Below are 27904 nucleotides of genomic sequence, written 5' to 3' on the forward strand. Positions count from 1 at the left end.
TTACCAGTTCACAACATTAGGACACAGTAGTAAGGTGGTGGGTGCTATGTTGAGGTCCAAGACTGGCATTGCTTCCTCAGAAGGCCATAGTTATGTGTGCACGCCACTAGGGATGGAGGGCTCACCTAGGCAGGATGCTACATGAGAAGGCCACCCACGCAACCCCTGACTTTTTCCACTAACAGTTACCATGTCCCAGAGACCCAGGCATTACCCCACAGAGCTTGTCTGGGGAGGAAGTGAGTTATATAAGTAGTTTGACAGAGAGCACTATGCTTCCAGCTCCTTGCCTATTGTACTGGGGGGAAAAATGGCAGCAAGCTTATCACAAAGTCCCTCCTGCCCTCAGGGAGCTCTCATTCTGACAAGTGGCAGGTAACCTGCAAGAAAGTCAGGGAGCCATAAAAGAAGATGACAGAAGTGTAAAGTAGACAGGAAGTGAAGTTTGGAGGCTCTGGGAGAGGTAGGTCACAGCATCATGGCCCCCAAGGTTTAGCATTTCTGCAAGGAACCAGGCTGTGGCCGATTCAAGGCAGGAGTGCCAGGGCTTCCCGTGTGCCCAGTGTGGCTCTGCTCCTTGAGCTGAGTGAAAGCAGAGAGACTAGAGACAAGCAGAGCTGTCGTGACAAGATGTGCTGGGGGCAGGTAGGTGGGACAACACGGTGGAACACTGGGCACAGATGTAGTCCATAGAAGTCGGCGAAGACCTGGCTGGCCTCATATGGGCTCTGCATAGCTGAGGGCCAGTGTGAGCATTCCCAGGAGGCCACAGCTGCGAGTCCTAAGGCCCAAACCTGGAGAAGCCCAGTGTTCTGTGTCAGAAGTTCAGTGTCAGAGAGATGGCCTCCCACCTCATTGGACATCCGGGAGGGGACGTGTGGAGGCTTCTGAGGCTGAGTCTACAGTCTGGGAGACAACATGTCTGGAACCCAGTAACACTCAAACAGCCACAAGACAAAATCAGATCGAGCCCAGGGAAGATCGTAGGCAGTGCGCAGAACAGGAGGCCGTGAACGGGCATAGAAAAACATGGAAGGACATGGACAGCTCAAAGCCTAGAGGAAGCTGTGGTCAACCATGCATGCCAGAACAGAGGGTAAAACCCATGGCCTAAGCAGAAGTGGGAGGGGACAGGCTGTAAAGAGGATGGTGGGAAGGCTTCTTTCAGGCAGAGGTGATGCTATGGGGTCAGACTATGGGGTCAGGCAGAGAGGTGGGACATGAGGCAGGAGGATGATATGGCCACCCATGCCAGGCTGTGAATGTCAGACTAAGGATGGAAGGGATGTATCCCAGAGGTGACGAGGAGAGCTATAAAAGAGGGAATGATGATCCAGAACTATCCCAGTACTGGACTAGGGCATGGCCAGTGGTATTAGTTACCCATCTGTTGCTGTAACAAAACACCGAACAAAAGCAACTCAAGGAAAGACATGTTTGTTTTGTTTCACATTTGAGGATGCGGTCCTTTGTGATAGGGAAGTAAGTCATGGCTGCAGGGGGCTGAGGCAACTGTTTTCACTGCATTCACCCTCAGGAAGCAGAGATGAATGCAAGTGTTCGGCTCATTTTCTCCTCCTTATGCATCGTAGGCCCCAAGCCCAGAATGGAATGGTTCTGCCCACCTTTAGAAAAGCCCACCTCAATTAACCTAATGAGATCCAAGCTCACTTAGCTCCCAGCCCGCAGGCTGATCAAGACCAAGGGGTAGCGGAATGGCTAGGGCCAAGCTGTGTGAACATCTGTGTAGCAAGGGGAACATGAGAAGCCGAAGTCCAGGGGCAGAGGCAGGCCTGGCAGGCTGGAGGAGCAGTGTGGGCAAGGAAAGCATGAGTGGGCGATGAGGCAAGTCACCTAGATTTGAGAAGCACAAGAGGCATTGAGAATAATCCTACCTTGGGCTGGAGAGATGGCTCAGCAGGTAAGAGCACTGGCTACTCTTCCAGAAGACCTGGGTTCAATTCCCAGCACCCCCATGGCAGCTCACAGCTGTCTGTCACTCTAGTTCCAGGGGATCTGATACCCTCACACAGACTTACTTACATGCAGACAAAACACCAGTGCACATAAAATAAAAGTAATTTTTTAAAAAAGAATAATTATTTTTTAAAAATTATGTTTTTTTTAAAAAAAAGAATAATTCTACCAAGCCAGGCAGTGGTGGCACACGCCTATAATCCCAGCACTCAGGAGGCAGAGGCAGGCAGATCTCTGTGAGTTTGAGGCTAGCCTGGTCAACAGCAAATTCCAGGACAGCCAGAGCTACAAAGAGAAACCCTGTAAAAAATAAATGAATGAATGAATGAATGAATGAATGAATGAATGAATGAATGAATGAATAAAAAACCACAAACAATCAAAAAAAGAAAATTTCTACATTGCATTTACTGGGCACCCAAACCCTTAGTACACAGCTGCCCTGGTTGTACACTGCATAGCTGTAGCACATCTCGTGCCTTCTGGAATATGTGCTTATGGACAGGCTCTGTTCCTGGCACTGGAGATAACACTGCATTGGAGAGACCAGGATACTAGGCATGGGAGACTCTGGTGCCAGTGCCGCTGCAAAGCAGCTCCCTGTCCTGTGTGTCAGGGCTAAGTAGGAACTGGGGGTGGAAGGGCTGTGCTGCCAGGCAGCAGAGCCAGGCGGGAGGGCCCCCCGAAGCTTCTCTCCTTACCTGTCCCTCTCACCCCACCAGAGGCCATTGTGGAGTCAGCCCTGTACAAGTGTGTCCTGAAGCCCCTGAAGGATGCCATCAACTCCAGCCTGCTGGAGATCCACAGCCGCGATGGCTCACTGCAGCAGCTCAAGGAGAACCAGATGGTGATCCTGTCCACCACCACCACCGACCTGGGCGTGACCACCAGCGTGCCTGAGGTGGCTGTCATGGAGAAGATCCTGCAGAAGCTGAGCAGCATGCACAAGGCCTACTCACCTGGGAAGAAGATCTCCATCTTGCTGAAGACCTGCAAGCTTATCTACGACTCCATGGCCCTCGGCAACCCAGGTAGGCAGGCTGGGTCCCTCCTGCAGAACTAGGGCAGGATGGGAGTAGGAGGCATTCCCTGGGCACACCCCACAGGGTGACCCGGGCAAGGAAGGAAATGGTGTTTCCTGCTGCCCTCAAGACAGCCAATGAGCTGGTTACACCTGCATGTGCATCAGGAAAAGGTACCGTATGAGTTTGCAGGGAGTGCTGGCTGAAAAAACATGGTTCTGCCAGCCAGATGACTCAAACACAGAACCATTGTGCCTCGATGCTGAAAGATAGAGTTCATGATCAAAGTGCGGCAGGGCTGTGCTCTCTCTAGGCACTGGGTAGGATCTGATCCAGCCTCACTCCTAAGTCTGAAAACCCAACAGTCTTCATTCAGTATTCTCCCATGGGCTCTGTGTCCACATTTCTCTCTTAAGAGGACACAGGCCACAGTGGATCAGGGTTGGCCCTACCCTAGTGTGATTTCATCTCAGCCAATCACATCCACAAAAGGTCACCTTCTGGGGAAATAATGTTGGCTCTTTAGCATGTGTGAACTTAGAAGGGACAGGTCCAGCTGTGACTGTTGATAGTAGTAGCTCACTAGACCAAAGAGAACCTGGTCTAGACTCACCAAAGTCAGTGGAAGATGCTGATGAAAGATGACTAGGCCCATCTATACCAAAGTGGGTACCTGATGTAGGCCATCTGGGTGGGTCTCAGAGCCAAAGCATATACCTGTGGCCAGCTAGAGTCCAGGGTAGTAAGAGCTGACATCATGACCGTGTGGCACCCTGCACTGTCTAGTCACAAGCTGAACCCAGATTCAAAGGGGTGAAGTATATGTCCTCGTTGGATGGAAAAAGCTTCAATGTCACATTGCAGGGGGTACAGGGAGGAAGGGAAGAAGAGACGGAGTGGAATCATCATGCCCATTTGTAGCCAATGACCACAGCGCTCCTCTAGATACACAGGAAATGGAACCCGTGCTGCATAGGGAATAAAACGCTGACCAGAGTTCATCCTGCACCCAGCCCTGTAGCTAGGTGCCCTGGTGCTGGTGGCCACCTGTGTAGTTAGCTGTACATGGGGGCCATGGCAGGTGATAGTGGAAAGAATGTCACACCACAGTTGTGACCTCCCAGACCTGGCTTCCGATTCCCAGTCTGACCCTTACCACTTGTAGGAGCTGGAATGGGTCACTAAATCTCTTTGAGCCCAGTTTCCTCATGGGAAGAGAAGCCAGATTCTAGTAGGTCAGAGCCACACTTAGGCACTTGCTGATATTAGAAACAAGCTGTGACATCTGACCCCGGTGCCCAGCACCAGCAGGCACAATACCTGGGGCTGGCTGAGAGGCCCCTCTTCCTCTGCATGTGCCTTAGGAATGAGCAGCTAGCTGGGCCTCTGGCAAGGCAGTTGTTGGCCTGGCACTGGGGCGTGGAACAAGGTCCCTTCACCCTAGCCAGTTTCCCTCATGAGGCTGGCAGAGGCTGCAGCTCCAGGTTAGAAGCCCTTTTTTGTGGAGGACCAGTATGTATCCTGCAACTGGGAGAGAATGAATTGAGTTCCTGAAGGGCAAATGCCACATGGGGATAAAGCTACATGATGGCTGTGTTGTCATGGACAAGTGTGGTGAGAAGCAAGGTATCATCAGGACAAGTTTGTCTTTTGGAGGCCAGGGGTCTTGTGCAGTCTGCAGACCAAGGCTAGGCTGTGAGCACAACTGAATCCTGCCTAAAAGTGGCAGCAACCGTGGACAGCCTCCAGGATTCAGAGCCTTACTCCCAAGCAGCACAGTCAGCCCCAGAGGCCCAGGACCCAGGGAAGGCGCCCAGCAAGGCTGACAGCAGCCATGGGAAGTTGAAGGTCAGGGTCCCCTCGTGGCTGATGGAAACAATCTAGGAACGACTCACGCTTTCTCTTCTGCAACAACAGGTGCATGTGCACTTGTAGACTTATTGTCTTCCTTCAATTGCTTCCTGCCTTTCACTTTTTGAGACAGTATCTCACTGAACTGGAAGCTCATCAGTTCGGTTTGGCTAACTGGCCCACCAGTGTACTTCAGGGATCCATCTCCCTGTTACACACACACACACACACACACACACACACACACACACACCATGCTCAGCTCTTCCAGTGTACTTCAGGGATCCATCTCCCTGTTACACACACACACACACACACACACACACACACACACACACCATGCTCAGCTCTTCCCATGGGTGGTGCTGGGTAGCAGAACTCGGGTCCTCATACATGTACAGCAGTCACTATTGACAGAGTCATCTCCCAGCCCCAGAACATTTTTTTTTAACCTATCACTTAAAACTTAAAAATCTTTAAATGGAAATGGCTCATGGAAACAAGGATGACTAGGTACCCTTGTGAGTTTTTTTTATCCAAGCAATTGTCAGGTGCTTTCCCTGTCTCCAAACACACACATTTTCCCTCAAATCCCATGAGTTATATATCTGGACCTTTTCCCAGTCAGCGCCCTCCTGAGTCTCTGTTCCAGACTCCGGGAGTGCCAGGCAGGCCGCAGAGCTCTCATGACGGCTGTGGGTGAGTGCCTGGGTCAGCGTCTGCAGGTACAGCATCTCTCACTGGATCACAGGTTGTCACTGATCTATAAAGGTCCTGGAGGACTCGGAAAGGCTTAGGAATTACACACCTGAGAGCCACTGTTTAGCTTCCTTTAGTAAGCTGTGTTTCAAGGGTCTTTCTTTTCTTTGACTGCACTGATTTTTTAAATTATTTATTTTAATTTTAATTGTGTGTGTGTGTGTGTGTGTGTGTGTGTGTGTGTGTGTGTGTGTGTGTGTGTGTGTGTTGAATATGTACAATGGGACTCCTGGAGCTAGAGGTACAGGCACCTGTGAGCTGCCTGATATGGGTGCTGAGACCCGAACTCAGGTCCCCTGCAAGAGCAGCGTGCACTCGTAACTGCTGAGCCATCTCTCTGGCCCCCAGTGGGTATCTGTGAGGATGCAGGCTTCCTTCCTACACCCGTCTTTTTCACCTACGCCACAGTTTCTCATTTCATGCTCTCACACTTCCCTCCCAGTTGCTGACTTAGTCACTTTCTCATTGCTACGATCAAACACTCTGACCAAAGTGACAGAAGAGAAAACCGGGTCTTTTCAACTTAGAGTTCAAGGTGTTGCCCGTCTCAGCTGGGAAGTCACGACAGCAGAAGCTCGAAGCAGCTGGTCACATTGCATTCCACACTTCAAAAAACAGAGCAATCAATGCTGGCTAGTGCTTTCTGCAGCCTACAGAGCCCAGGTCTCACCCAAATAAAGATGACTCTCCTCTGATTGGCTTGCCCAGAGGTCCATCTCCCGGGTGACTGTAGGTTCTATGGAGTTGACAGCTCACGCTATTACAGTTCCACGAAGGTGAAACATTCTTAGCTGCATCTCAGTTGACTCCAGTTCTCTTCAGACTTGACACTGGCTGATTTCAAGACTACACCCGCCCCCCAGTCCCTACCCACCCCACTCCCTTCCCTGTTCCCAGCAGCTCATGCTGTCTGGCTGTGACCTTGTGACTGAAGTTGTTATCCACACCCCAGCATCCCTGTGCGGAAGGCCTGGGAGCTCGTCAGCTGCTGCTGCAGCCTGTGTTGAGCTCGCCTCCCCCCTGACCGTGTTCTGTAGAACCCCACCACACCTGCCCCAACGCTGCTCCTAGACCTCAGGCTCCCCCGACTTCTGACCCCTAGACCTCAGGCTCCCCGGACCTCTGACCCCTAGACCTCAGGCTCCCCCGACTTCTGATCCCTAGACCTCAGGCTTCCTAGACCTCTGACCTTCTAGGCTTCAGGATCCCTAAACTTTGAGCCACTTAGGGCCTTAGACATCTAGACCTCTACCCACCCTGGGCCTCAGGCCCCCCTCTCTGAGCAAGAAGCCCACCACCACCTGACTCTCCTGTCATCACCACACAGGAGAGAGAAGTTTATGTCCAGCCTATGTGGCCCATTTATATAGAAATAAAACAGCCCGGCTGTGGGTGAGACCAGTTGAGACAGTAAGAAGACAGTCACATTCGGAGTGACAGGAGCCAAACGTAGCTGGTCGCACTATCCTCGCCTGGAAGATAACGGTTATCACACTTGGCTAGACCTGGCCAGAATGCAAACGTAGAGCCACATTGTACCAAACATATGCCGTCATCACTGCACCAGCTGGCCATCCTGAGAAAGCGCCAGGTTTGGAGATAGCAGTTGAGCACATGTTTGAGGGTCCTGGGTCAGGCAGGCTGGGAAGTTAACAATTCCACCACAGACATACCCAAGGGCTGTCCAGATCTAGATAATTCCTCAGCCATATTTTCTTCCCTGGTGATTCTGGGTCAGTAGTTCTCAACCTGTGGGTCTTGACCCCCTTAGGGTGGAATGACCCTTTCATAGGGGTCACCTAAGACCATCGGAAAAAATATTTGTAAACAAAATATTTACATTACAATTCATAACAGTAGCAAAATTCATTATGAAGTAGCAACGAAAATAATTCCATGGTTTGGGGGGGTCACCACAATGTGAAGACTGTGTTAAAGGGTTGCAGCATTAGGAAGGGTGAGAACCACTGGGCTTGGCTGGGACAAATTGACATCAAAAGCTAACCAGCCCAGTTCTTAACCCTGAGCCATTTCAAAGCCCTGGCATGCATAGAACTGGCATTGAAGCCAGGGAGTTGGGTAGGCAGGTGACCCTGCTCTGCTATGTGTCTCTGCCTCCAGCTTTGAACAGATAAATAGAAACACAAACCCCACCAGCTCATGGGCTACTAGAGCAGATGAAGTGGGGTGAGGCCCCTGGGTGTCCAGGTGTTTCTTATCTGGACCAGGTGCTCCGGAAAAGCGTCCATTTGTCCCCATCTAATGTTAACTTTTTCACTATTTCATGACAGGACCCAGAAACCCATTTTAAGGGCATCAGACCTAGTGGTGGTGTCTTTAAGGACGGCTTCCAGGAGAAAGGAAGGGACTTTAAGCCACAGTTTAGTCCTGAGCCCTGAGCTGCCCCAGGACGGTTGCATCTGCTACCTGCTTTCAGGAAAAGGCCACTCAGCAAAACCAGGGGATGGGATGGGAGAGAGGCAGACACAGTGCTGAATTCTTCCCACCAGCTCAACACTCTAGAAGCCACCCTCCTTCTGGCTGGACCCTGGTGTTATGTGTGTGCTTCTGTTTAGACTGCATCAGTAGTATTTGCACGGTGTCTATAGCCACTTTGGTGACAGAGGCTCGATTGAATAGCTGGGAATGAGACTATGTATGGCCTAAGAAAACAATATTTCCTACGTAGTGCTTTATGCTAGCCTGTCCTAGAGATAATGCCCCCAAATAACTGTATTTTATGTCATCTCCTCATTTGACACACACCACACTCCTAAGTAACAGACTATCATCCCCCAGTGTTCAGATGGGGAAACTGAGGCTTGTCATGGCCTCAGGAGAGGCCCGATCTTGCAGAGCTAGACTGGCTGCACTAGGATCTTCCTAGTTACCTATTCCAGTCTGCAGGGCACCCAGACGAGCCCTCCTCGGTTTATTTTTCTCTGAGTAAGTGTTCACTCTCAGCCAGGCGGCAGGGACACATGCCTTTAATCCCAGCACTTGGGTGGCAGAGGCAGGCAGGTCTCTGCAAATTCAAAGCCAGCCTGGTCTGCAGAACAAGTTCCAGGATAGCCAGGAGGACTACAGGGGCGGGAGAGAAAAGTTCACTCTCTCCAAAGTCCCCCAGTCCATACAGTGTGCAGAAAGTCTCTGCCAGCTCCTGGCAGTGTGATTAGCTCGTTGTGTGCTTGCAGATGGTGAGCAGATGGAACTGGGAAAGACAGAAGCTAAAACCAGGAAACACAGGCTGACGCTGGCAGGGCACGATCCATGCAAGCCAGCTGTTCAGATCACAGGAGAAGCATTTCACAGCTGTCCCCATCGCCCCAGGGCATATTGCCTGTCGCCTGGCGTACAGCTGGAAGAGTCAACTGGGAGCTGATGGGTTCCAGCTGTGCTCAAAGCTAGTGCTGGTCCTTAAGCAGACATGAGGTCTCAGTGCCCATGCACATGCTCCCTGCCTACAGGGGAGTGGGGTGGGGGGAGTGGGGGACACGGGGCACAACACAGATCTGGTCCCACCAGTGATCGGCACAGAACTTGAGCATAGGCTCCCAGCTCTGAGCATTGCCCTGCCCATGGTGAGGTTGGACCTGTGGGTGTACTGGGGGCAGCTCACACCAACTCAGGGAAGCTAGTTATGCCTCTGCTCCCGACTCCATGTTCAGGTCTGCAGTTTGAACTTGGTCACTGTGGAAAAGGTTACGTCATGGAAATAGACCAGCACTGCAGGTCAGTTTCTGTTTCTGCCTTTCCCTTGGAAAGTCTGTTGTGAAGCATCTCTCTACCCAGTCAACTGAGAATCCACATGGGGCTCAGTTTGGACCACTGGCAGTGGTGGATCTCAGGCACATTGGTGGGTCTCTGGGGTGATAATTGATCTCGGGCAGTGATAGATCTTGGGGCAAGAAGGGATCTCATGTACAGTGATATTCTCAAGTGGTGGATCTCAGGCACAATGGTGGACTTGGGGCAGGAGTGGATCTCAGCAGTGGATCTCTGGGGCAGGGGTGGATCTCACACAGTGATAGATCTTAGACAGGAGTGGGATCTCAGCAGTAGATCTCAGGGGCATTAGTGGATCTCAGTTAGAGGTGGGTCTTAGGGGTAGTGATGGATCTCAGGCACAGTGATGGATCTCAGTTAATGGTAGGTGTCAGGGATAGTGGTAGATCTCAGGAATAGTGATAGATCTCAGAAATGGTGGACCTCAGGCAGTGGGTAGATCTGGGGCACAGGGTTGGATCTCAGGCTTATGCAAAAATTCCTGGAGATGCCCATGCAGCAGTGGTGGGCCTATGAATTCAGTGTGATAAGAATTTGATGGCCCAGCAAGCAGCCAGGGGCAACCATAGGGGAAGAATGAGGAAAGGGCAAGAAACCAGAGTTTTGTCACCCCAGCCCAGCGATTTCTCAGTTCCTTCTTGCCACCCTATACTGAGCCACAGGCCACAGGGGCTGACCTTAGGAGTTGTTAGGGTCCTCACTGTTGAATCGTAAGAATATGGAAACCTGGCTCTTCCAGGGTGACCTCCCATCCCTGAGTGGCTCACAGGCATCTGGCACTCACAGCTTTCATCCTCTTCTTGCAGGGAAGCCCTACGGGGCCGACGACTTCCTGCCTGTGCTCATGTACGTACTGGCCCGCAGCAACCTCACTGAGATGCTCCTCAATGTGGAGTACATGATGGAGCTCATGGACCCCGCCCTGCAGTTGGGGGAGGGTAAGTCAGCGCCACCCCTATACCCACCACTGTAGCTGGAAGTTTCTCCAGTCCCGCCCAGCCCCACGGGCCAGACAAATCTCTCCCACCCAAGGTCCCACAGCCACTTATAAAATAATCACTCAGAGGCTTAATATTAGTTACAATTTACGTGTGTCCCATTACATGTTGCTCCTTGGACGGCGGGCTAGCATCTCCCCTACTCCACCCTTCTCTCTGTATCTGTTTGGATTTCCCACCTGCCTCTAAGCTGTCTTGCCATGGGCCAAAGTTGCCTTATTTACTAGTCAATGGGAGCAACACATATATTCACAGCATACAGAAAGACATCCCACAGTACACCATCTCATGCCCATCACCAGCTCCCAAGCCAGGCGGCCCAGCAAGGACTTATTAGGTAGGACTTTAAGGCCGAGGGACTTGCACACAGGCCCTGCCCGAATAGCTCATTGATTAAGAAGACAGACAGACTGCAAAGAAAAGTGTTACCATATCTTGACAAAATTTGATGATGGGAAATTCAGAGACTGGAAGCATGTTACCCAGACAGTGCAGTCATGGAGGGCTTCTAGAGGAGGTGATACCTGGGCTGAGCATTGAAGGGTGAGCGGGAGCCAGCAGATGAAGAAAAGGAAGGAGCTGGTCATAGTGGCACACACCTTTAATTCCAGCATTCAGATAACAGAAGCAAGTGGATCTCTGTGAGTTCGAGGCCAACATGGTCTACATGGTTAAGTTCTAGGCCAGCCAGGGCTGTATAGTGAGACACTGATTCAAAAATAAACAAATAAAGCTAAATAAATTAATTAAAAAGAAGGGGGTGGCATTCTGGAGGGCACAGCAGAAGCTGGTGGTTAACAAGCGAGGCCGGAGTGGCCGAAGGCGTTGGTCGACATAGAGTGTGACTAGTAGAAATCAGGTCTTAGATGGAGTGTCCTCCTGAGACTCAGCCCCTGTTTATCCAACCCTGGCCATGACTTCTGTCTGTAGGAGGAAGTTGCTGAGGTGTTAAGGGCTTTGTACTCCCTGGCTGAATGAAGGAGGGGTATGATTTGCTGTACCCTGTCTCAGTTTCCCTTCCCCCGTCTTTCTACCCACCACTTCCTCGGGCCAGGACCTCAGCCATACCTCCACTGAGAATCCCTTGAGATACAGCAGCCCCGCTATGGGCTCTGAGGGACCACGACACATCCTCGGGGCTTCCACCCTAGAAGAATGGAACCAGCCTCCCAGGCACAAGTGTCCCCTTTGGGCTTTGTGGTTCTTGAGAGAAGCTGGCCACCTTTGCATGGTGTTTGCATCTGCCCATCTCTAGAGAGAGAAAGCCTGACGTCAGTGCTCCGTCGAGGTCTTCACAGCTCAGGGCAACAGGGAAAGTTGAGAACTTAGCTGTCATATGTGGCTTCGGGCTGTGGCTGTGACACCTGGAGCTCACTCTTTTCCCTCGTTAGTTAAACGTTACCAGCAATTGGAGAGATGTGTTTCCTGGGAAGTCCAGGAATTCAGAAGAAGTAAATGTTTTTCAGTCCATCAACACATTCATCCACCCTTCCACTCACCACCATCCATCTATCCATCTACATGTTTATTCATCCATCTATCTGTCCATTTACCCATCCACCCACCTAACCATCCATCTATCCATCCATGCCTTCACTAGTCCATCTACCTACCTAGCTAACTATCTACCAATTCATTTACCTATCTATTATCTCTCCATCCTCCATCTATTCACCAACCCATCTATCCACCCATTTATCTACTCACCAGTCCATCCATCCATAAAATTACCTACCCATTCCTCAACCCGTCCATCCATACTTGGCATCTATCTACCCATCCCCCACATAGCCATTTGTCCATCTACCAACCCATGCGCTCATTGAACCATCCATGTCAGGCATGGGGCTGCAGTGCAGAGCAGGACAGAAAAGGCTGGGAGTCTCCTGAGACTGAGCAAACAGCTAACTCGGCACCCAGACTTGCGACCCCCATCTCCTCAAGGCTGCTTTTTGGGTTTCCATGCCCACGGAAGCACTCAGAGACCGAGGAAGTTGGCAAGGATCTCTAGCCAGCGCTCACCCTGCTGAAAGAGTGACACCCACCCTGAGACCATGTCCATGAAAGTCCTGGGGACCAGGGGGAGGGTACAAAAAGGGACACTGTGCCAGTGTCTGCCCTGGCTCACTCCCTGCCTATGGAAACACTGTATCTCCGAGCTGTTCTCCTGCCCCCTCCAGCCTGTGGTGTGGTGTGATTTAGCATATTCTGACGGCTGGTTCCCATGGTCTTTGCAGCAGGCATTTGTGGTGGAGGGAACAGGGGCTTCTTCTGAGCAGCTGGGAGAGCTGGTGGGACCCCCTTCTTATACCCACCGCTTACCCTGACCCCATCTCAGGGGAATTGCCAACTGAGAAGCCAAATCTCTCCCACAAGTGTCTTCATCGACCTTTTAGCTCTTCCCCAGGCCTGCTGACAGCTGCCTGTGTCCAGTTAATCTCACCAATGGAGTTTTTCAATCAACCCACTACACACTGTCTGGGAAGTGTCTGCAAAACTCACAGTGGTGTCGCCTGCCACCTAGTGCTCATAGCAGGCACTACACAGTCTCCACCAAAAAGAGCTAGAAGGGCCATGAGGGATGTGGAAGGCTTGAAGGGGCAAGAGAGCCCCATCAGGGTTTGGAGTTCCTCCTTTCTGCCTCTGCGAAGATCAGAATCCCCCAGAACTATTATCTGAGCTCGTATAACTGTATTACCCAAGCATGACTAAGCCCGGGCCCCTTACACAAATCATGACATTGAGAAGCGAGTGGTTGCTTCAGGGTGCCATGCTCTTCCCTGGGACTCAGAAGCAGAGCATTCTTATCCTTGCCCTGCTCTCCTGGCCACAGAGATAGGACTCAGGGCTGTGCCTGCTCAGCTGAACTTAAGGAGTCTGGGAAGTGAGCATTTTCAGGCCAGGGCCACTTCCTCAGATAACAGCAGAGTTAGGATGGGAAGATGGATTCAGGTAGGTCACTGGCAGAATCAGCCTTATGTCCAAAATCATGGTCCTGGCCTTAATAACCAGGAAGAGCAGTCTGGGGAGCATCAGAGAAGCTAGCAGAGACAGGACTGGAAGAGAGCAGGATGCTTGGGGTTGGGGTAGGGAGTTACTGTGTGATCTTGGCCATGTCAGCCTCTTTTTCTGGGGTTCAGTTTCTTTCCTTTAAAGTGAAGGATCAGAACAAGGTTTTCAACTCTTAACAAGCTAATGAGCAGATAAACATTCCTGCAGAATATTGTCTTTGAACTTAAAATTCTGACCAGGCAGTGGTGGTGCACGCCTTTAATCTCAGCACTCAGAAGGCAGAAACAGGCGGATGTCTGAGTTTAAGGCCAGCCTGGTCTACAGAGCAAGTTCCAGGACAGCCAAGGTTACAGAGAGAAAACACGTGGTTTGTGCAGCGTGAAGTACCTTAAAAGCTCAATTAGAGGAAACATTACAGATTCAGGTTGTTTTTAAAGAGAAAACTTAAATGGGCCAATATTTTGGTGGGTGACTCTGGGTAAAGGCGGTTGTTGCTAAGCCTGGGGACCCCAGTTCAATTCCCACAACTCATGTGGTGGAAGGAGAGAACTGACTTCTGCAAGTTGCCCTCTGACCTCCACATGAATGTGCCCACAAATATACATACATATGTGTACACAAAATAAAGTTTTAAATGTAATAATCTTTTTCAATGGTCAGGCCTCACTATGTAGCTCCAGGTGGCCTTGAACTTGGTGTGTAGACCAAGTTGGTATCCAGCTCAGAGATTCACCTGCTTCTGCCTCCTGCGTAATGGGATTATGGATACCGAGCATCAAAATTTTTTACTATTTTAAATCCTTAAAAACTTTATGCAATAACTGAAATTTCCTGTACATCTTTGAAAATCATTTTTACAATAGATAATATATTCATGATGCTATTACAATAGATAATACATAATGGATACACATATTTTAAAGCATGTGTATGATACAGTGAGAGTTGCCTTCCAGAAATTTCTTATGTATCCTATATATTTTAAACACTTAAAAAATCTCATTTTAAAATTAAAAACTTATTTTAAAATATCATTTTAAAAATACTGAGTTTGGATGACAGACTTGGAGGAATTGCTAGGTCTCTTTGTTTTCCTCCTAATGTGGCCGAGCTAAATAGATATCCTCAGCCAGGTGTGGTGAACCACACCTTTAATCCCAGCACTCAGAAGGTAAAGGCTGGAAGAGCTCTATGAGGCTAGCCTGGTTTCCATCATGAATTTCAGGCCAGGACTAAGTAGTAATATATGTTATATAAAATATATATTATATAATAGTATAATATATATATAATTGTTTTATTATATATAATATCTAAGTATTATGTATATTAATTATATATAAATGTTATATATGGAATGTGTGTATGTATTCCAAATGATTCCTTCTTGAAGGGGGTTGAGGAAAGATGTGAGCTAGTCTGTACTGTAAAATACCAACTGCTGAGGCTGCCCAGTGTACTACAGTTGCGTGTAACCTCTGAAGCAGGTTGTAGAGTGTGGACGCCCCCTAGTGGCTATGGAGGTAGAGGCATGTTGGAAGCAGTGGGCTGAGCCATACATACACTTTTGGACCCTCCCAGTGCAAGTGGATCCAGACTTTCCTAGTTCAACCTGTGTCCTTGACCCTGCAGGTTCCTACTATCTGACCACCACCTATGGAGCCCTGGAGCACATTAAGAACTACGACAAGATCACAGTGACGAGGCAGCTGAGCATGGAGGTGCAGGACTCCATCCATCGCTGGGAACGCAGGCGCACGCTCAACAAGGCCAGGGCCTCGCGCTCCTCTGTGCAGGTAATGCTGGGGACCATAGTGACTGGGGCCGCAGATTGCACAGATGCCACCTGTGCTCTGTGCGTGGCTGCTTTGGCCTACCAGCCAGCCTTACCCTCAGGGTGAGTGGCGGGACTCCCACAGAGGAATCCAAGCCCCTGCTTGTCAATCTGCCCAGATCTGCAGATCCTGGATGGGCATAGAAGTGCCACCAGACACGTGTTATAACCCAGTGGGCAAAGTGGTATGGGAGGAACAAGTCATTCCACACACCCCAGGCTGCATCAGATCGAGTCACCCACTTGTCCCCACGCAGCCCAGATCAGCTCCCTTGCTGCCCAGTGTCCACCCAGGCTGGTGTACCTCCTTTCCTTCACTGGTTGTCACTGGCTTCTACAAAACAACCCAGCATCTCCAACAGCCCTCCTATGAGAAGTTCCCTAGTAGCCCACCCCAGTGCATACACACACACACACACACACACACACACACACACACACACACACACCGTTCGTCTCCTCTCTGCCACGTGCCCTTGCTCCCCCATTACCCCACTCATCACGTCATGCTGTAAATCCTCTATGGATGAAGCTCTCATGTTGGCGAGGACAATGCCCATGGTTCATGTGTCTCAGAGGTCCAGAGCCTGGGACACAGCCAGACGACAATGTGTAGAAAATGGAGGGAGTTGGACCAGGAGGCCAGACAACCCTCCAGAGCTATTCATAGCTGTGTAGACTATGTGTAGAAAATGGAGCCCAGACCTCTGGGAGGCAGGAGTTCTGAATTCTAGACCTAGCTTTGAACTAAGAGTTGATTTGATCCATATTCTTTAACTTAGCAAAACAAAAACATAAATAAACCTTTATCCTAGAAAGTCCTAGATTAATCATTTGGAAGTAATGGTTACCAAAACTTGCTGTGTGGTCTCGAGCCCCCTCAGAAACTCCATTTCCCATTCACATCGGCCAACTGAACTGAATGAGTTCTGACTCTGTTCTAAGCTGCCCATCCAGCATCTCTACTCCCCTCTCAAATCAACAGCATCTTAGAACCCATGGGCAGGGGAAAGAATGTTCTGGCCTCAGCTTCTGCCACTTCCTGTGGTATAAATACTCCCAAGCAAGGTCAATTTCAACTTGCATCGATGAACTAGGAGTTACAAGGAGATACGTACCATACATAGACTGTCCCAACTTGGTATATATTGGCATGAGCCAGTGCCACCCCACCACTCACACCCCCAATAGCACTTCTGCCCCACCTTTCCCTTCTGGAAGAAACAGAAGACTACTTGAGGCCCAGACCCTGGCAGCCTGTAAGAGCACACCACCCTGTAACATGGTCATTGGTATTTTCATGGTTGTGGCCGTGAGCCATCTAGTGATATTGGACTCCATCCACAGTAGGGCAGCCCCACACACATTGTTTCTCACTGGCTTGGGGGCAGTTGTAGATCTTACTGCCTTGAAGTTGGGACTGCCCTCAGTCTACAATTGAAGCAGCAGAGGTCAAGGTCACACAGCAAATGGAACCATCTTCAAAGCCAGGAAGGGCAGGGAGCTCATGGACCCATACTTCATACTTCATCCCTAGTACCACAGGCATCACCTCCACTCATCCTAAATTCACCCCTTCCCCAGCTCCCCACCCCCAGCGTCCCCCAAGCCTCTTCCTACCCTGCTTCTGAACCACAGAGGCAACCCTTGCTCTTAGAGGCCAAACTGTTCCACTTGCCTGAACTGTGGGTGCTAGTTCAGACACTTCTGCCTTCCAACACTGCACCCGAGGTGGGTGACCCAGTGGGCAAGTACTGAATGAATGATTAAACCGTGAATGATAAGAAAGGGATGAGAGAGAACCACAGACTGGCCACAGAGGGTGTCGGGGAGAAGGGGGTAACCCCCTCCTTGCCATGACTCAAAAATGATTGAATCAGCCAAGAAGTGGTGGATTAGCTGGTAAAGGTGCTTGGCACCTTAACCAGGCAAACTTAACAATGTAAGTTCAATCCCTGGACTCCATGTAAAGGTAGAAGGAGGAACCAGCTCCACAAAACTGCCCTGGGTCCTCCACACAGGCATTTGGAGCACATGGATATATCATGCAGACACACAATAACTAAATCCATATCTGAAACATAACTGAATCACCCAGGGTAAGTCCAGTGGGGAGGTGAGACCCAGAGAAGGAAGTTATCTATCAGGCCCAGTTGTTGGCAGAGTAAGAAGGGGGCACAGATGCTCAGCTTCACAGCTGTTTGAGACCCCTCTGTCCAGAGAAGACAAAGACAGGTCCAATGCTACCATGCTCCTTTCTGCTGGCCCTAGCTCCCGATGTTGGGGTGAGGGTGACCCAAGATGCTATTGGCCAAGCCTGGTGACGTCAAGTCTCCTCCATCTTGCCTGCAGGACTTCATCTGTGTGTCGTACCTGGAGCCCGAGCAGCAGTCACGGACACTGGCATCACGGGCAGACACAGAAGCCCAGGCGCTGTGTGCACAGTGCGCCGAGAAGTTTGAGGTGGCACACCCCCAAAACTACCGGCTCTTTGTGCTGGTGGATAGGCGCTGCTTCCAGCTGGCCGACGAGGCGCTGCCACACCGCATCAAGGGCTATCTGCTCCGGAGCGAGCCAAAGCGAGACTTCCACTTCGTGTATCGACCCCTGGACAGTGGCAAGGACGGCTCAAGCCAGCCCTGTCTAGTGGTGCGGGAGCCCAACTTCCTATGAGATGACCCACTGTTGACGTGTGGTGGCAGGGTCTCCTGAGACTGGGAGTCTAGAGGGACAAGGATCCGGCTCTCAGGGCCACTCCCAAATTCAGTCAGCCATGCCCATTTATTCATCTGAGTGTCTGACCACACATACTCCCAACACAAGTGCCTGTGTGGGTCACACTGGTATGCCACCCACGGAGCATGCCTAAACGGACAGGGCAGAGTCATAGCCTGGGGCACCATGTTCTTCTTTGCACAGACAGTAAGAAAAGAAAACAAGGCTGAGGAGGAAAAGGCTTTCTAGCCAGCTGTAGCAAACAAGCCTGACCCTGCTCACACCCAGCCCCTCAGGCCATTCCCTCTGCCTTCCCCGGGTCATGCCTCACCCCCTACCCCCACCTTCAAGAAAAGAACTCACTTTCCCCAGGACTGGCTAACGAAGGGGTTCCTGGCCCCAGCTGCTTGCTCCCTGAGCCTCAAGATGGAGCTGAGATGTTCCACACCAACCCAAGATCTCAGGGGTTTCTCCACGTGTGTGTCGAAGAGACAGCCCTACACCTTACCCCTGCCTCAGTGCTTGTCATCAGCTACCAGACTGCCCAGTCTGCCAGGGTTCCTGAGCCCCACTGGACACAGCCAAGCCAGCTCCAGGGAAACATGGACAAGTTCAGCCAATGCCATGAGACTGGGGGGTGGGGGCATTGAAGGACTTGTCCCCTGGTGGAAACACCACAGGTCATCAGTGTTGACAAGATGCACTCTGTGGGGGGGGGAGTGCGGGGGAGGGGGGTGTAATAAAAGCCCTTTTGCAAATGCTATGTCCTCTGAACTGGCCAAAGTTCTGCTCACCAGTCCAGGGACCTGGTGCATCGTCACCATCCTTGGTCCTCATCACCCCAGGTTCTAGATGATTTCAAGAACCATCCCTTCTACCCTTTGCTATTACTCTTGGGAATTCCAATCCTTTTGCCCTTGACTCTTATATTCGTCCTTCAAAGTCCATCTCTAAGAAGCCTTCCTTGACTCCCCACGTTAGTAACGCGCTGATAACAAGATATATAAAGACAGCTAGCTGCTCAGAACTATCAGGTTTCATTAATTCCTCTTCTTTCTTTCCTCCTTTCTTTCTTTCTTTCTTTCTTTCTTTCTTTCTTTCTTTCTTTCTTTCTTTCTTTCTTTCTTTCTTCCTTTCCTTCCTTCCTTTCCTTCTTCATTCATTAATTAATTCATTCATTCATTCATTCATTGAGACATGGTCCCCTGAGAAAGTACTCAAGCTCATTATGTAGCCAAAGATAACCTTGAGTATCTAGAGCCTTCTAGGACTGCTGTTAGTACAGGTATGCACCATCGTGGCCAGTTTATATGGTGCTGGGTTAGTTTACATGGTGGTGGAACCCAGGGCTGCCTGACCTGGGATCAAGCAGAACCTCTAACAGTGTATCACAGCGACCTACTTCCTCTAGCTAGGCCCCACATCCTGAAGTTTCCAGAACTTCCCAAAACAGCGCTGCTAGCCAGGGACCAAACACTCAGCAGTGAAGCCTGTTGGGAACATTCCCCACTCAAACCACAACAGGTAGGGAGATGGAGAGACGGAAGCGAACTTAAGGGCGAAAGGCCCCCTGAAGTTGAATGGGAGGAAGAAGGGAAAGTGGAGCATTCCAGAACAAGAGAAGCGGCCTGGGGCGTGGGGGCCTGAGGGGCGTGGGGGCCTGTGGGGCGTGGGGGCCTGTGGGGCGTGGGGGCCTGAGGGGCGTGGGGGCCTAAGGGGCGTGGGGGCCTGTGGGGCGTGGGGCTGCAAGTTCACAGAGTGTGGAACAATGGAGGACAGAGTGGTGGGAGGGGAACAGGACCCACCACGAGTGTGAAACACAGACCATGAAGCCAGAGGCCAGAAACAAACGTCTCACTTTACCAATTATTTTTTAATACATCCATTATCACAGAATAAAATACAAAAGCAATCAAAAATCATATTTTTCTAAAAATAATTCTCCCTTCGAGGCTTACAGCCCTCTTCAGGAAAATCACTGTGGAGATGGAGAGGTTTCAGTTTCCAATTTCTCAGAAGATTCCTTCGATGGCTACAGAAGCCACAGTGAATTTTCTCTTGAAAGCTAATGGACAAGAAAACAAAAAACAAAACAAAACAAACTCCTAAGAAGCAAAAGTTCCTTTCTCCAGGGAGCTTTCCCACCGGAACTGGCTTCTTAGTGGGTCAGTATTGTCAGAAAGCAATTCCTGGGAGGGGCTGACAGCATTCCCGGGGAGCTGGGCTTAGGTGCCACCTCGGGCTCCACCCTTTCTGTCTCCGGTTGGGACACATTCCAATGGACTGTGTTCACTCCTCACGCAGCGCTGGGGAGGCATCTGTTCAGTAGTGACTAAGGCACACCTTGTCCATGGCCATCTTTATCCTGCGAGAGACAGGAAGACGAATGTGGTGAGTTAGGCCAACCCCGAAGAAAGCAAGACATAATCCAACCCTGGGCAGGAGTCACTTAGGACAAAGTCCCTGGTCATCACCACTGCGAAGCCGGCCCCTCTGATTCCACTGACAAGTGGCCCCAGAACAAAATTGGGCCATGGCACTGTTGTCTACTTAGGCCAGGTCTTCCTACGCCAGTGGTATGCCCCCAGATGCATTGAGAATGATGCCCATCTTTCCCAGTGCCAAGTGCTGTTTACCTGTCAATCGGATATGGCTTTTCACAGAGGTTGGCCAGCACATACAAATGCCTCAGGGCATACTCGTACTGCAAGAGAACAAAGAACCCGCACATGAGCCATTCAGTCAGCTCGCCTGCTTCTGCATTCAGACACAAAGCCATTTACTTCAGCCAGGGGTTCTAGGTCTGTTTGGGTCATGGATCTTCCATCATTTGTCAATCTACAGGTATTTACATACTCTCGCGGGAGAGATGCACATAGGTAAGGGCCACACACGACCTCAGGAAGCTGATGGGTCTGCAAAAGCACTGTCAGGTCTGAGGGTAGGACTCGATGATGGCCGGATGGTGGCGGACCTTGCCTTTGATTTTGAGAACCCAGCAGAGAGAAGGATGGCATCCAAACGCCATACTGGATGACAAAGACTCAAGAGCAGGCTCTGCCAGGGCTTGGTCTACAGGCCACAGTTTGCCCATCTTTCTCCAGCAGGATCCAAGCATTCCCTTGTAAGAGGACTTTTTAGGGGACCGCTAGCTGACTGACCCTCTACAATGGGCAGAAGCATCATTCTTCCCTCTCCATGGACCAGGGTGTGCATGGTCTTGGAGAATGGTTAGGAGACATGAAGAGGAAGAAGCCAATGTCTGGCAGATGTGAGGGTCAGGTGACGGGTAGGGCCATATCATCAAGAGAAGGAAGCACGCTTCAAAGCCAACAGTACTGGGAGTTGTTAGCCACAACTCTGGTAGACTCCCTGGGACCAACACATATAACCCCGAACTTGGGCATCCATGTTCCGAAGGCCCAGACAGAACCTTCTATAAGCCAATGCACCTGAGTTTAGCTTCCAGCTCTCAGCCCCAGGGAGGCCTGAGGACCCTGCCTGGACTCACCGTGGGGGAGTGCCAGTTGAAGCAGTGTGTGCGGAAATGGGTCACAGCTTCCTGGTAGCAATCATGTGCAGTGAGCATGGCTCTCTCCGACAGGAGGCTCTCAGCAGAGAGTCCAAACCCTGCCAGCAGGGAGACAATCTTGTGCACAGACTTCTCAATGACGTGCCTGGCCTAGGAAGAAAAGACAGCATTTCAAATCGGCTTGATGGACTCTCTCTGGGCCCTACAGTAAGAGGCATAGACAAACATCGCTCCTGACGTAGCCTTCAACCCACAGAGGATTAAAACAGGCCGAGAAATGCATTCAAGAGAGATGGAAAGTGTGTGCTTGGCTTCTGGGACGCTGGAAAGACCTGGCCTTCTTGACCTCCCTCCACCATGGAAGAACTGATACCTGACACCCAGAGGGAGGGCAGCCTGTGCCTGGTTTAAACCTGCCTCCGAAGCACACCGCTAGTCTCCGCATTTGATGCTGTGTGCTCGGGGCTGGGGGGGGGGGGGGGGGGCACCTTTGCCTGCTCAGGAAACCATGGCTGGTTACATAGGAAGCACAGAGGCCCCCGGGTTTCTCCCAGAGGATAAAAGAGCACTGTATAAAAGACTCCGCCGAACCTGAACCTGACCTCTCCATCCAAGTCTCGGGCCCACACATGAAACCTTTCCTTTATGGCCGAATTCTTCACACTCACCACCCACGGTGCGCTGGACCCAAATACAGGGTCCCTAGAGAGCTTTGTGGTTCCTGTAACGGCTTCCCTATGCTTCAGCCAAAACCCCAGAGCCACAGGGTAAACATCAGCACAGTGTCCAGCTGTCTTCTCTCACACTGGGCACAGAAAAGTTTGTAAATGTGAAGTGATGCTGTTCTGCACACACAGAAAGCGTGCTTTGTTTTTTGAAAAAACAGTTGTTTCTTATGCTTATTTCTGAATAAGTTAAATGTCTTTTTTTAAAATCTTGACTTTTTTAATTCTTTATTTTACATAAAAATGTAACAATGCAACAGTTACCAAGAAACTGTTGACTCCAGTAAGTGTATAGGCTTAGAAGTAGTTTTCAGATTTACAGCAGACACCAGAGAAATTCTGCACTGTACACAATTGCTCAAGCCAACACAAGGAAACCCGGGTTTAGTGTCTGTGACTACCCAGAGGACAAAGACAGAATGCCCTTTCATGCCATTGTTATTTGTTTTGAGACAGGGTCTCATGTAACCCACGTTGACCTCTAACCTCTAAGTCAGTATGTAGCTGAGGAACTCCTGACCTCCCTGCCCCCACCTCTCAAGTGCTAGGATTTAAGGCAGCTGACACATTGCCTGAATCATTTTAACTCTTAATGCAGTAACAACAAACGTAATAACTCCCATGGACAAAACCTCCCTAGGATCAATAAAAGGCATCAAGAGGCCAAAGATTCGAAAGCAGAAGGACATTTGTTCCCACTGTGTTTGACCTATCCTGGCCACTCAAGTTGTCATTTTCAGAGGGGACAAGTTTAAAAGAGAAAAGCCACCAGGGGCTGGGAATGTGGCTCAGCTGGTAGAGTGCTTGCCCGCATGCAAAAAACCCTGGGTTCGAGTACTAATCCTAAGAGCCACACACGCTGGGGATGATGGAACACCAGCACTCAGAAGGCAGGAGGGTCAGAAGGTGAAGGTCACCCTCTGCTATATAGCAAGCTGGAGATGGCCAGCCCAGGATACATGAGATTCTACTTGGAAAAAAACAATAATAAACAATAATACAAACAAGGATTTTTTTTTTTTTTAAATCTTTCCGCATGTCCATCAGTGTGCCACGTTGACTGGGGACAAGCATGAACACAGGGTGGCTTCATTGGAACAGACAGGCCGGAATGAGAGTACACAGCTCTGATCAAAAAGATGCTCCTGCCAATTCCATCAACAGTTGTGACAGAGGGACAATAGTTTCAGGTCAGGCTGTGACCATGAGACAATCTGATTTTATAGATTGGATTTAAAAAAAAAAAAAAAAGCCAGGCAGTGGTGGCGCACACCTTTAATCCCAACACTCGAGAGGCAGAGGCGGGCAGGCGGATCTCTCTGTGAGTTCGAAGTCAGCTGGTCTACAAAGCAAATTCCAGGACAGGAGGCTCCAAAGCTACACAGAGAAACCCTGTCTCGACCCCTCCCCCCAAAAAAAGACTGAACAGTGACTAGAGAGAAACATCTGGAAGGGGTCACCCATAGCCAGAATATCTTAGCAAGATTCTGAGGAGCTAGACCTCAGTTCTTTCCTTCCTGTTGCTGAAGGGGTCAAAGTCAAGAATCAAAATAACTACTGCTCGGCTTTCCAAGAGCACAGAGGCCATACTCCTTTCTATATCTGGGGAGGACGCACCCTAAGTTCTGGTCGCTGGTTGTGTGTATACCAGGAGCCACACACACACACACACACACACACACACACACACACACACACACACACACGTCAGTCTAGACAGGCCTGGTCTCAAGGAAGAGTCCCTTTGGTCACTACTTACATCCATAAGCTGCTGGATCTGCCCCATGAGATTGTGGGATTGCTGCAGGTCATTGGTGCTCATCAGCTTCCTTTTCAGGATGGCCAGGGGCACCTCTGGGCTGGGGGTGAGGTCAAGGCGTGTGACCGGAGGCAGAGAGATAGGGGAACTGGCTTGGTGCTTCATACCCTGAAACTGCATCACTTTCATGGTAGAGATCGACTGGAGAGGGGAGAACACAAACAAACACGAACCGTTCGGTGAGAAAAGCAGCTGTGTCAAAGCATACCGGGGCCCGGCCCCTCCGTGAGAGGGTCATAGGTCATAGTTCCCTCCTAGCTTTAAGAACTCCAAAGGGCGCCAGTCACCTGAAAACACATGACCAACTCAGGCAGAGACAACTCGACAGGCAAGATGACACATGCATGTGGCTGAAATCTACCACCAAAGAACTTCAGAAATACCCAGTGTGCTTTGCAGGAAGAGCGCCTTCACATGCAAAGCCAACTGCAGATCCACGGTTGGGCAAAGTTTGTTTTATTTCAGCAACCCTGGATGTGCTCATCACCCCTGCTCCCCTGCCTGCCCCCAGGGACCAGCAGCAGCATGGAGGTTCCAGGCATCTGTCCAGGCTAGAGCTGAAGTCTAGGTCCCAAGAGAATGGCATAGCTAGAGTCATGGGCCAGGCTGACACTGGGCCTCAGGTGCTGACAAAATGCATACAAATGCAGTCTGAGTCTACTCGCACAGGTCAAGACAGACTCAACCCAGGGGAAGAAATGACTTTCTCATTCTCAAAGTGAGCAACATTAATGCAAAACTCATTCTAAAACTAAAACCGAACTACAAATGGAAAAACAGCAAGTTCCAAAAGATCTATCACTCACACAAAGAGACAGAGACACAGACAGACAGACTAGGAATGGACTAAGCTAAGCACCTGTACTGAGAATGGGAAGCTGAAGACAAAGCCACGTAGCGGGGCAGGGCATTCCTGGCGTCACTGTCACCATGTCCTGTTCCTTCCTACACTCATCCAAGTGCCGGGCCAGGCCAAAGCAACCTGGGCACACTTCTTGTGTGCTGTGGCTCTCCCACTGCTGACAGGCTCACTCACAGCCTCTCAGGCCATGCTCTGCAGGATGTGTTAAAGCGAGCTGGGCTTTCTGCTATGAATTTTCTTCTAGAATGCCAGAGCTTGCATCTAAGAACAGATCTCTGAAGCCTGGGGAATGGCATACTGGAAGCTCCATTTTAAGTTTGTTTCAGCTGAGCTATACATCCAAAGCCTTCCCACCCAAAGCTCAAGCCTCTGCAGCCAGAGAGCACTCTGGCCCCCTGAGTACTACTATCTGACCCTGTTGGTCCTTGCTGGACAGAGTTAGCAGTGAGGTATGTGTGTGTGAACAGTCTCCAACTTCTAGCCAATGAGGAAAACTAATGACTCGCAGCTTGGCATGAGGCAGATTTTTGGAGAATGCAAAATGTGGAGTTCAGTGGGACAGTCAGGAAACAGAATGTGGGCTTTCTTTCAGCCTCTTGCCACATGACAGGTCCTAGCTCAGTGCTTCCCAGGTGTACCTGGCTACCCTGCAAGCAAGGGCTCTGAACACAGACTCAAAGAGCTCACCCTAATGCCCAGGTCTGTAAGTGCAAACCCAGCAGGTCTGGTCCCTGAGCCTGAGACCGCAGGACAGAGTGGCCACGTGAGGCAGAGCCACGCTGAGACAATTCCACACCTGGTTTCTCTTTATCAAGAGACAGTTCTGAATGAGTCTGCTTGGGGCTCCAGGACTAGGGAGCAAGAAAGCCAAGGCCCCACTCACTTTGTTCCCGTACTGCATGACGTGGCTGGTGTTGGTGTGGGACTTCACCAGGTGATACTGCTTGTGGAGCGTCTCTTTGGTCAGATCCTCCTGCGAGAAGAAAGACACGGAAGTCCTTCAAGGACCAAAGCCTGAGGGCTACACCGTAGTGGGCTGACCGGTCCTCACGAAGGGCCTTACCACGTCGGAGTCTTCCATCCAGTTGACACTGTACCAGTCACCCAGGTATGTGCCTCTCTCCTCATCATAGTAGCAGGCATAAGATGACTCCTTGGGGTTGGCGGCGGTAGTTGCGTAAACTACAATGGATTGAAGGTATGTGAGCCATGTTTTACTCCTAGCCTTGGACTACCCTTAAAACTGGAGTCCCTCCTTTGGTGACACAAAGCTGCATTCAGCACTGGGAGAGCATGGCCCTGGCTCTTCAGAGCAATAAATCCTTTCAAACGGGGACAGAAGATGGCCAAGTGAGGGACTCTTGCTGCAGCTATGAGCAAAATCTTGTGTACTTAGAACACAACTTAGGGGAAGATGGCTGACAGATTTTAACCAATTGGGAAACGAGAAGAATATGGGCCCAATTAGGTTTCTAGGGAAGGTTGACAGTTATTTAGAAAACACTGAAATGGGTGGGGACTGGGAATACAGCAAAATGCTTGCTGAGCAAAAAACAATTAAACTAAACAAACAAAAAAGTCAAGTATGGTAGTGCATGCCTGTAATCCCAGCACTTGGGAGGTAGAGGGAAAATCAGGAGTTCAAAGTCATCCTCAGTTACATAGCAAGTCTAACATCAGCCTGGACTATAGGAATTCTGCCTCATAGAAACCACTTAGCTGGGTAGGACCTTTAAAGTATCTGCATTTAAGATGTAACTCTTAACATGCAGGCAGTCATTATCCCCACATTCAAGGACCAAGTCACCTACCTGCCTGAGATCAGGGACACTGAGTGACCAACACACAGCAAAGGAACAGAGCTGGTCAAGTTTGTAAAGCTTGCCTAGAGACCCTTCTTGATACTATTGTTTTGGGGGATTTGTTGTTGTTTTTATCATTTCTTTATTTTATTTTGTGAGTGTGAGCGTCTATTCATGTACCTTGAATCCTAGGAGGCCAGAAGAGGGCATCAGTTCCCCTGAAACTGGAATTCTAGATGGACTCAAACCCAGATCTTCTACAAGAGCAGCCAGAACTCCTGACTACTAAGCTGGGTATCCAGTCCCCCACAGAATCTTTATTCCCTACCAATACTTGTGGAGCAGAACGAGCCAGATCTGGTCACAACCATGTCCTCCATCTGCCCTCCCTCAGTGGCCTTGCACACTGGAACACGTGGTCTCAAATGGGCAGTACCCAAGGACAACCACCCTCAGCCTGTTCAACACCTACCATTGATGTCATCGGGGAGGTGGTTCATCATGGAGCCAGACTCGCATGCTTCAATGTAGAACACCATCTGAAGACATCAAGACAGGTGAGCTCCCGTAGGCAGTGCCGGCCACTGGGCTGTCACTCTTTCCACCCCTGCCCACTGTCCTTTGCTCTGGATTTGGGGAGTCACTATTGCTGGACAGAAGCTATTACCAAAGGCTACAGAAGCCATTTGACAAAAAGTAATCACATTTCTTCCCTAATGGAATAAGGTGATTTGAGTCAGCAGAACACAGGGAAGACTGGAGCTTACAAGGCTGAAGACATCGGTTCTGGTACCTGACAGTAGCAGCTCCTTGGAGCCAGGCCACAAGCGGCCATCTTTCTGTATTAATCTCATGTGTACCCCGCCCTCTATAGCTTCTACAGAGGATGCAGAGGAAAGGGACAAAGTGGACAGAGAATAAGATAGTGGTGTTCTTCCCCAGCAGTCCTCATATGTGGGCCCTGTATCTGCAGCAGCTAATTCACAGCCCCTGCCCATACCTGCTAGGTCCAAGCTGGGGGCGGGGCCCACACTGTGTGGTAACAAGCTCTCGAAGAGGTACAGTGAACCCTGGCGCTCCACTGGTTAAAGCTGACCAGGTGAAACCCTATCCAGAGCCCAGCAACCTGTCCAAGGACCAGGTGTGCCGGTGTGGACTTTGTTCCTGTGCCTCCCCCGGGCTCCTCCCTCCCCAAGGCACTCAGGAACTA

At 50.3% G+C, this 27904-nt stretch overlaps 2 protein-coding genes across 7 annotated transcripts in view; one reads left to right on the forward strand and one right to left on the reverse strand.

The window, feature by feature from the left end:
* The window catches only part of Rin3 (Ras and Rab interactor 3), a 113048-nt gene extending 94332 nt beyond the window's left edge, over positions 1 to 18716 (forward strand). For both annotated transcript variants that reach the window (XM_006990889.4, XM_042261075.2), the window contains 4 exons: positions 2700 to 3008; positions 10202 to 10333; positions 15038 to 15201; positions 17592 to 18716. In XM_006990889.4, coding sequence (XP_006990951.2) covers positions 2700 to 3008; positions 10202 to 10333; positions 15038 to 15201; positions 17592 to 17912 — 926 coding nt within the window. In that variant the 3' untranslated portion in view covers positions 17913 to 18716. The remainder of the gene's footprint in view (positions 1 to 2699; positions 3009 to 10201; positions 10334 to 15037; positions 15202 to 17591) is intronic.
* A 1092-nt stretch (positions 18717 to 19808) lies between these two features.
* Lgmn (legumain) overlaps positions 19809 to 27904 on the reverse strand; it is a 45259-nt gene continuing 37163 nt past the window's right edge. For all 5 annotated transcript variants that reach the window (XM_076551284.1, XM_042261077.2, XM_042261079.2 and 2 more), the window contains 7 exons: positions 27167 to 27233; positions 25956 to 26074; positions 25776 to 25865; positions 23971 to 24171; positions 21466 to 21636; positions 20591 to 20658; positions 19809 to 20319 (listed from right to left, as the gene is read on the reverse strand). In XM_076551284.1, coding sequence (XP_076407399.1) covers positions 20277 to 20319; positions 20591 to 20658; positions 21466 to 21636; positions 23971 to 24171; positions 25776 to 25865; positions 25956 to 26074; positions 27167 to 27233 — 759 coding nt within the window. In that variant the 3' untranslated portion in view covers positions 19809 to 20276. The remainder of the gene's footprint in view (positions 20320 to 20590; positions 20659 to 21465; positions 21637 to 23970; positions 24172 to 25775; positions 25866 to 25955; positions 26075 to 27166; positions 27234 to 27904) is intronic.

This window comes from Peromyscus maniculatus, chromosome 14, assembly GCF_049852395.1.
Source record: "Peromyscus maniculatus bairdii isolate BWxNUB_F1_BW_parent chromosome 14, HU_Pman_BW_mat_3.1, whole genome shotgun sequence".
NCBI classification, from domain to species: Eukaryota; Metazoa; Chordata; class Mammalia; order Rodentia; family Cricetidae; genus Peromyscus; species Peromyscus maniculatus.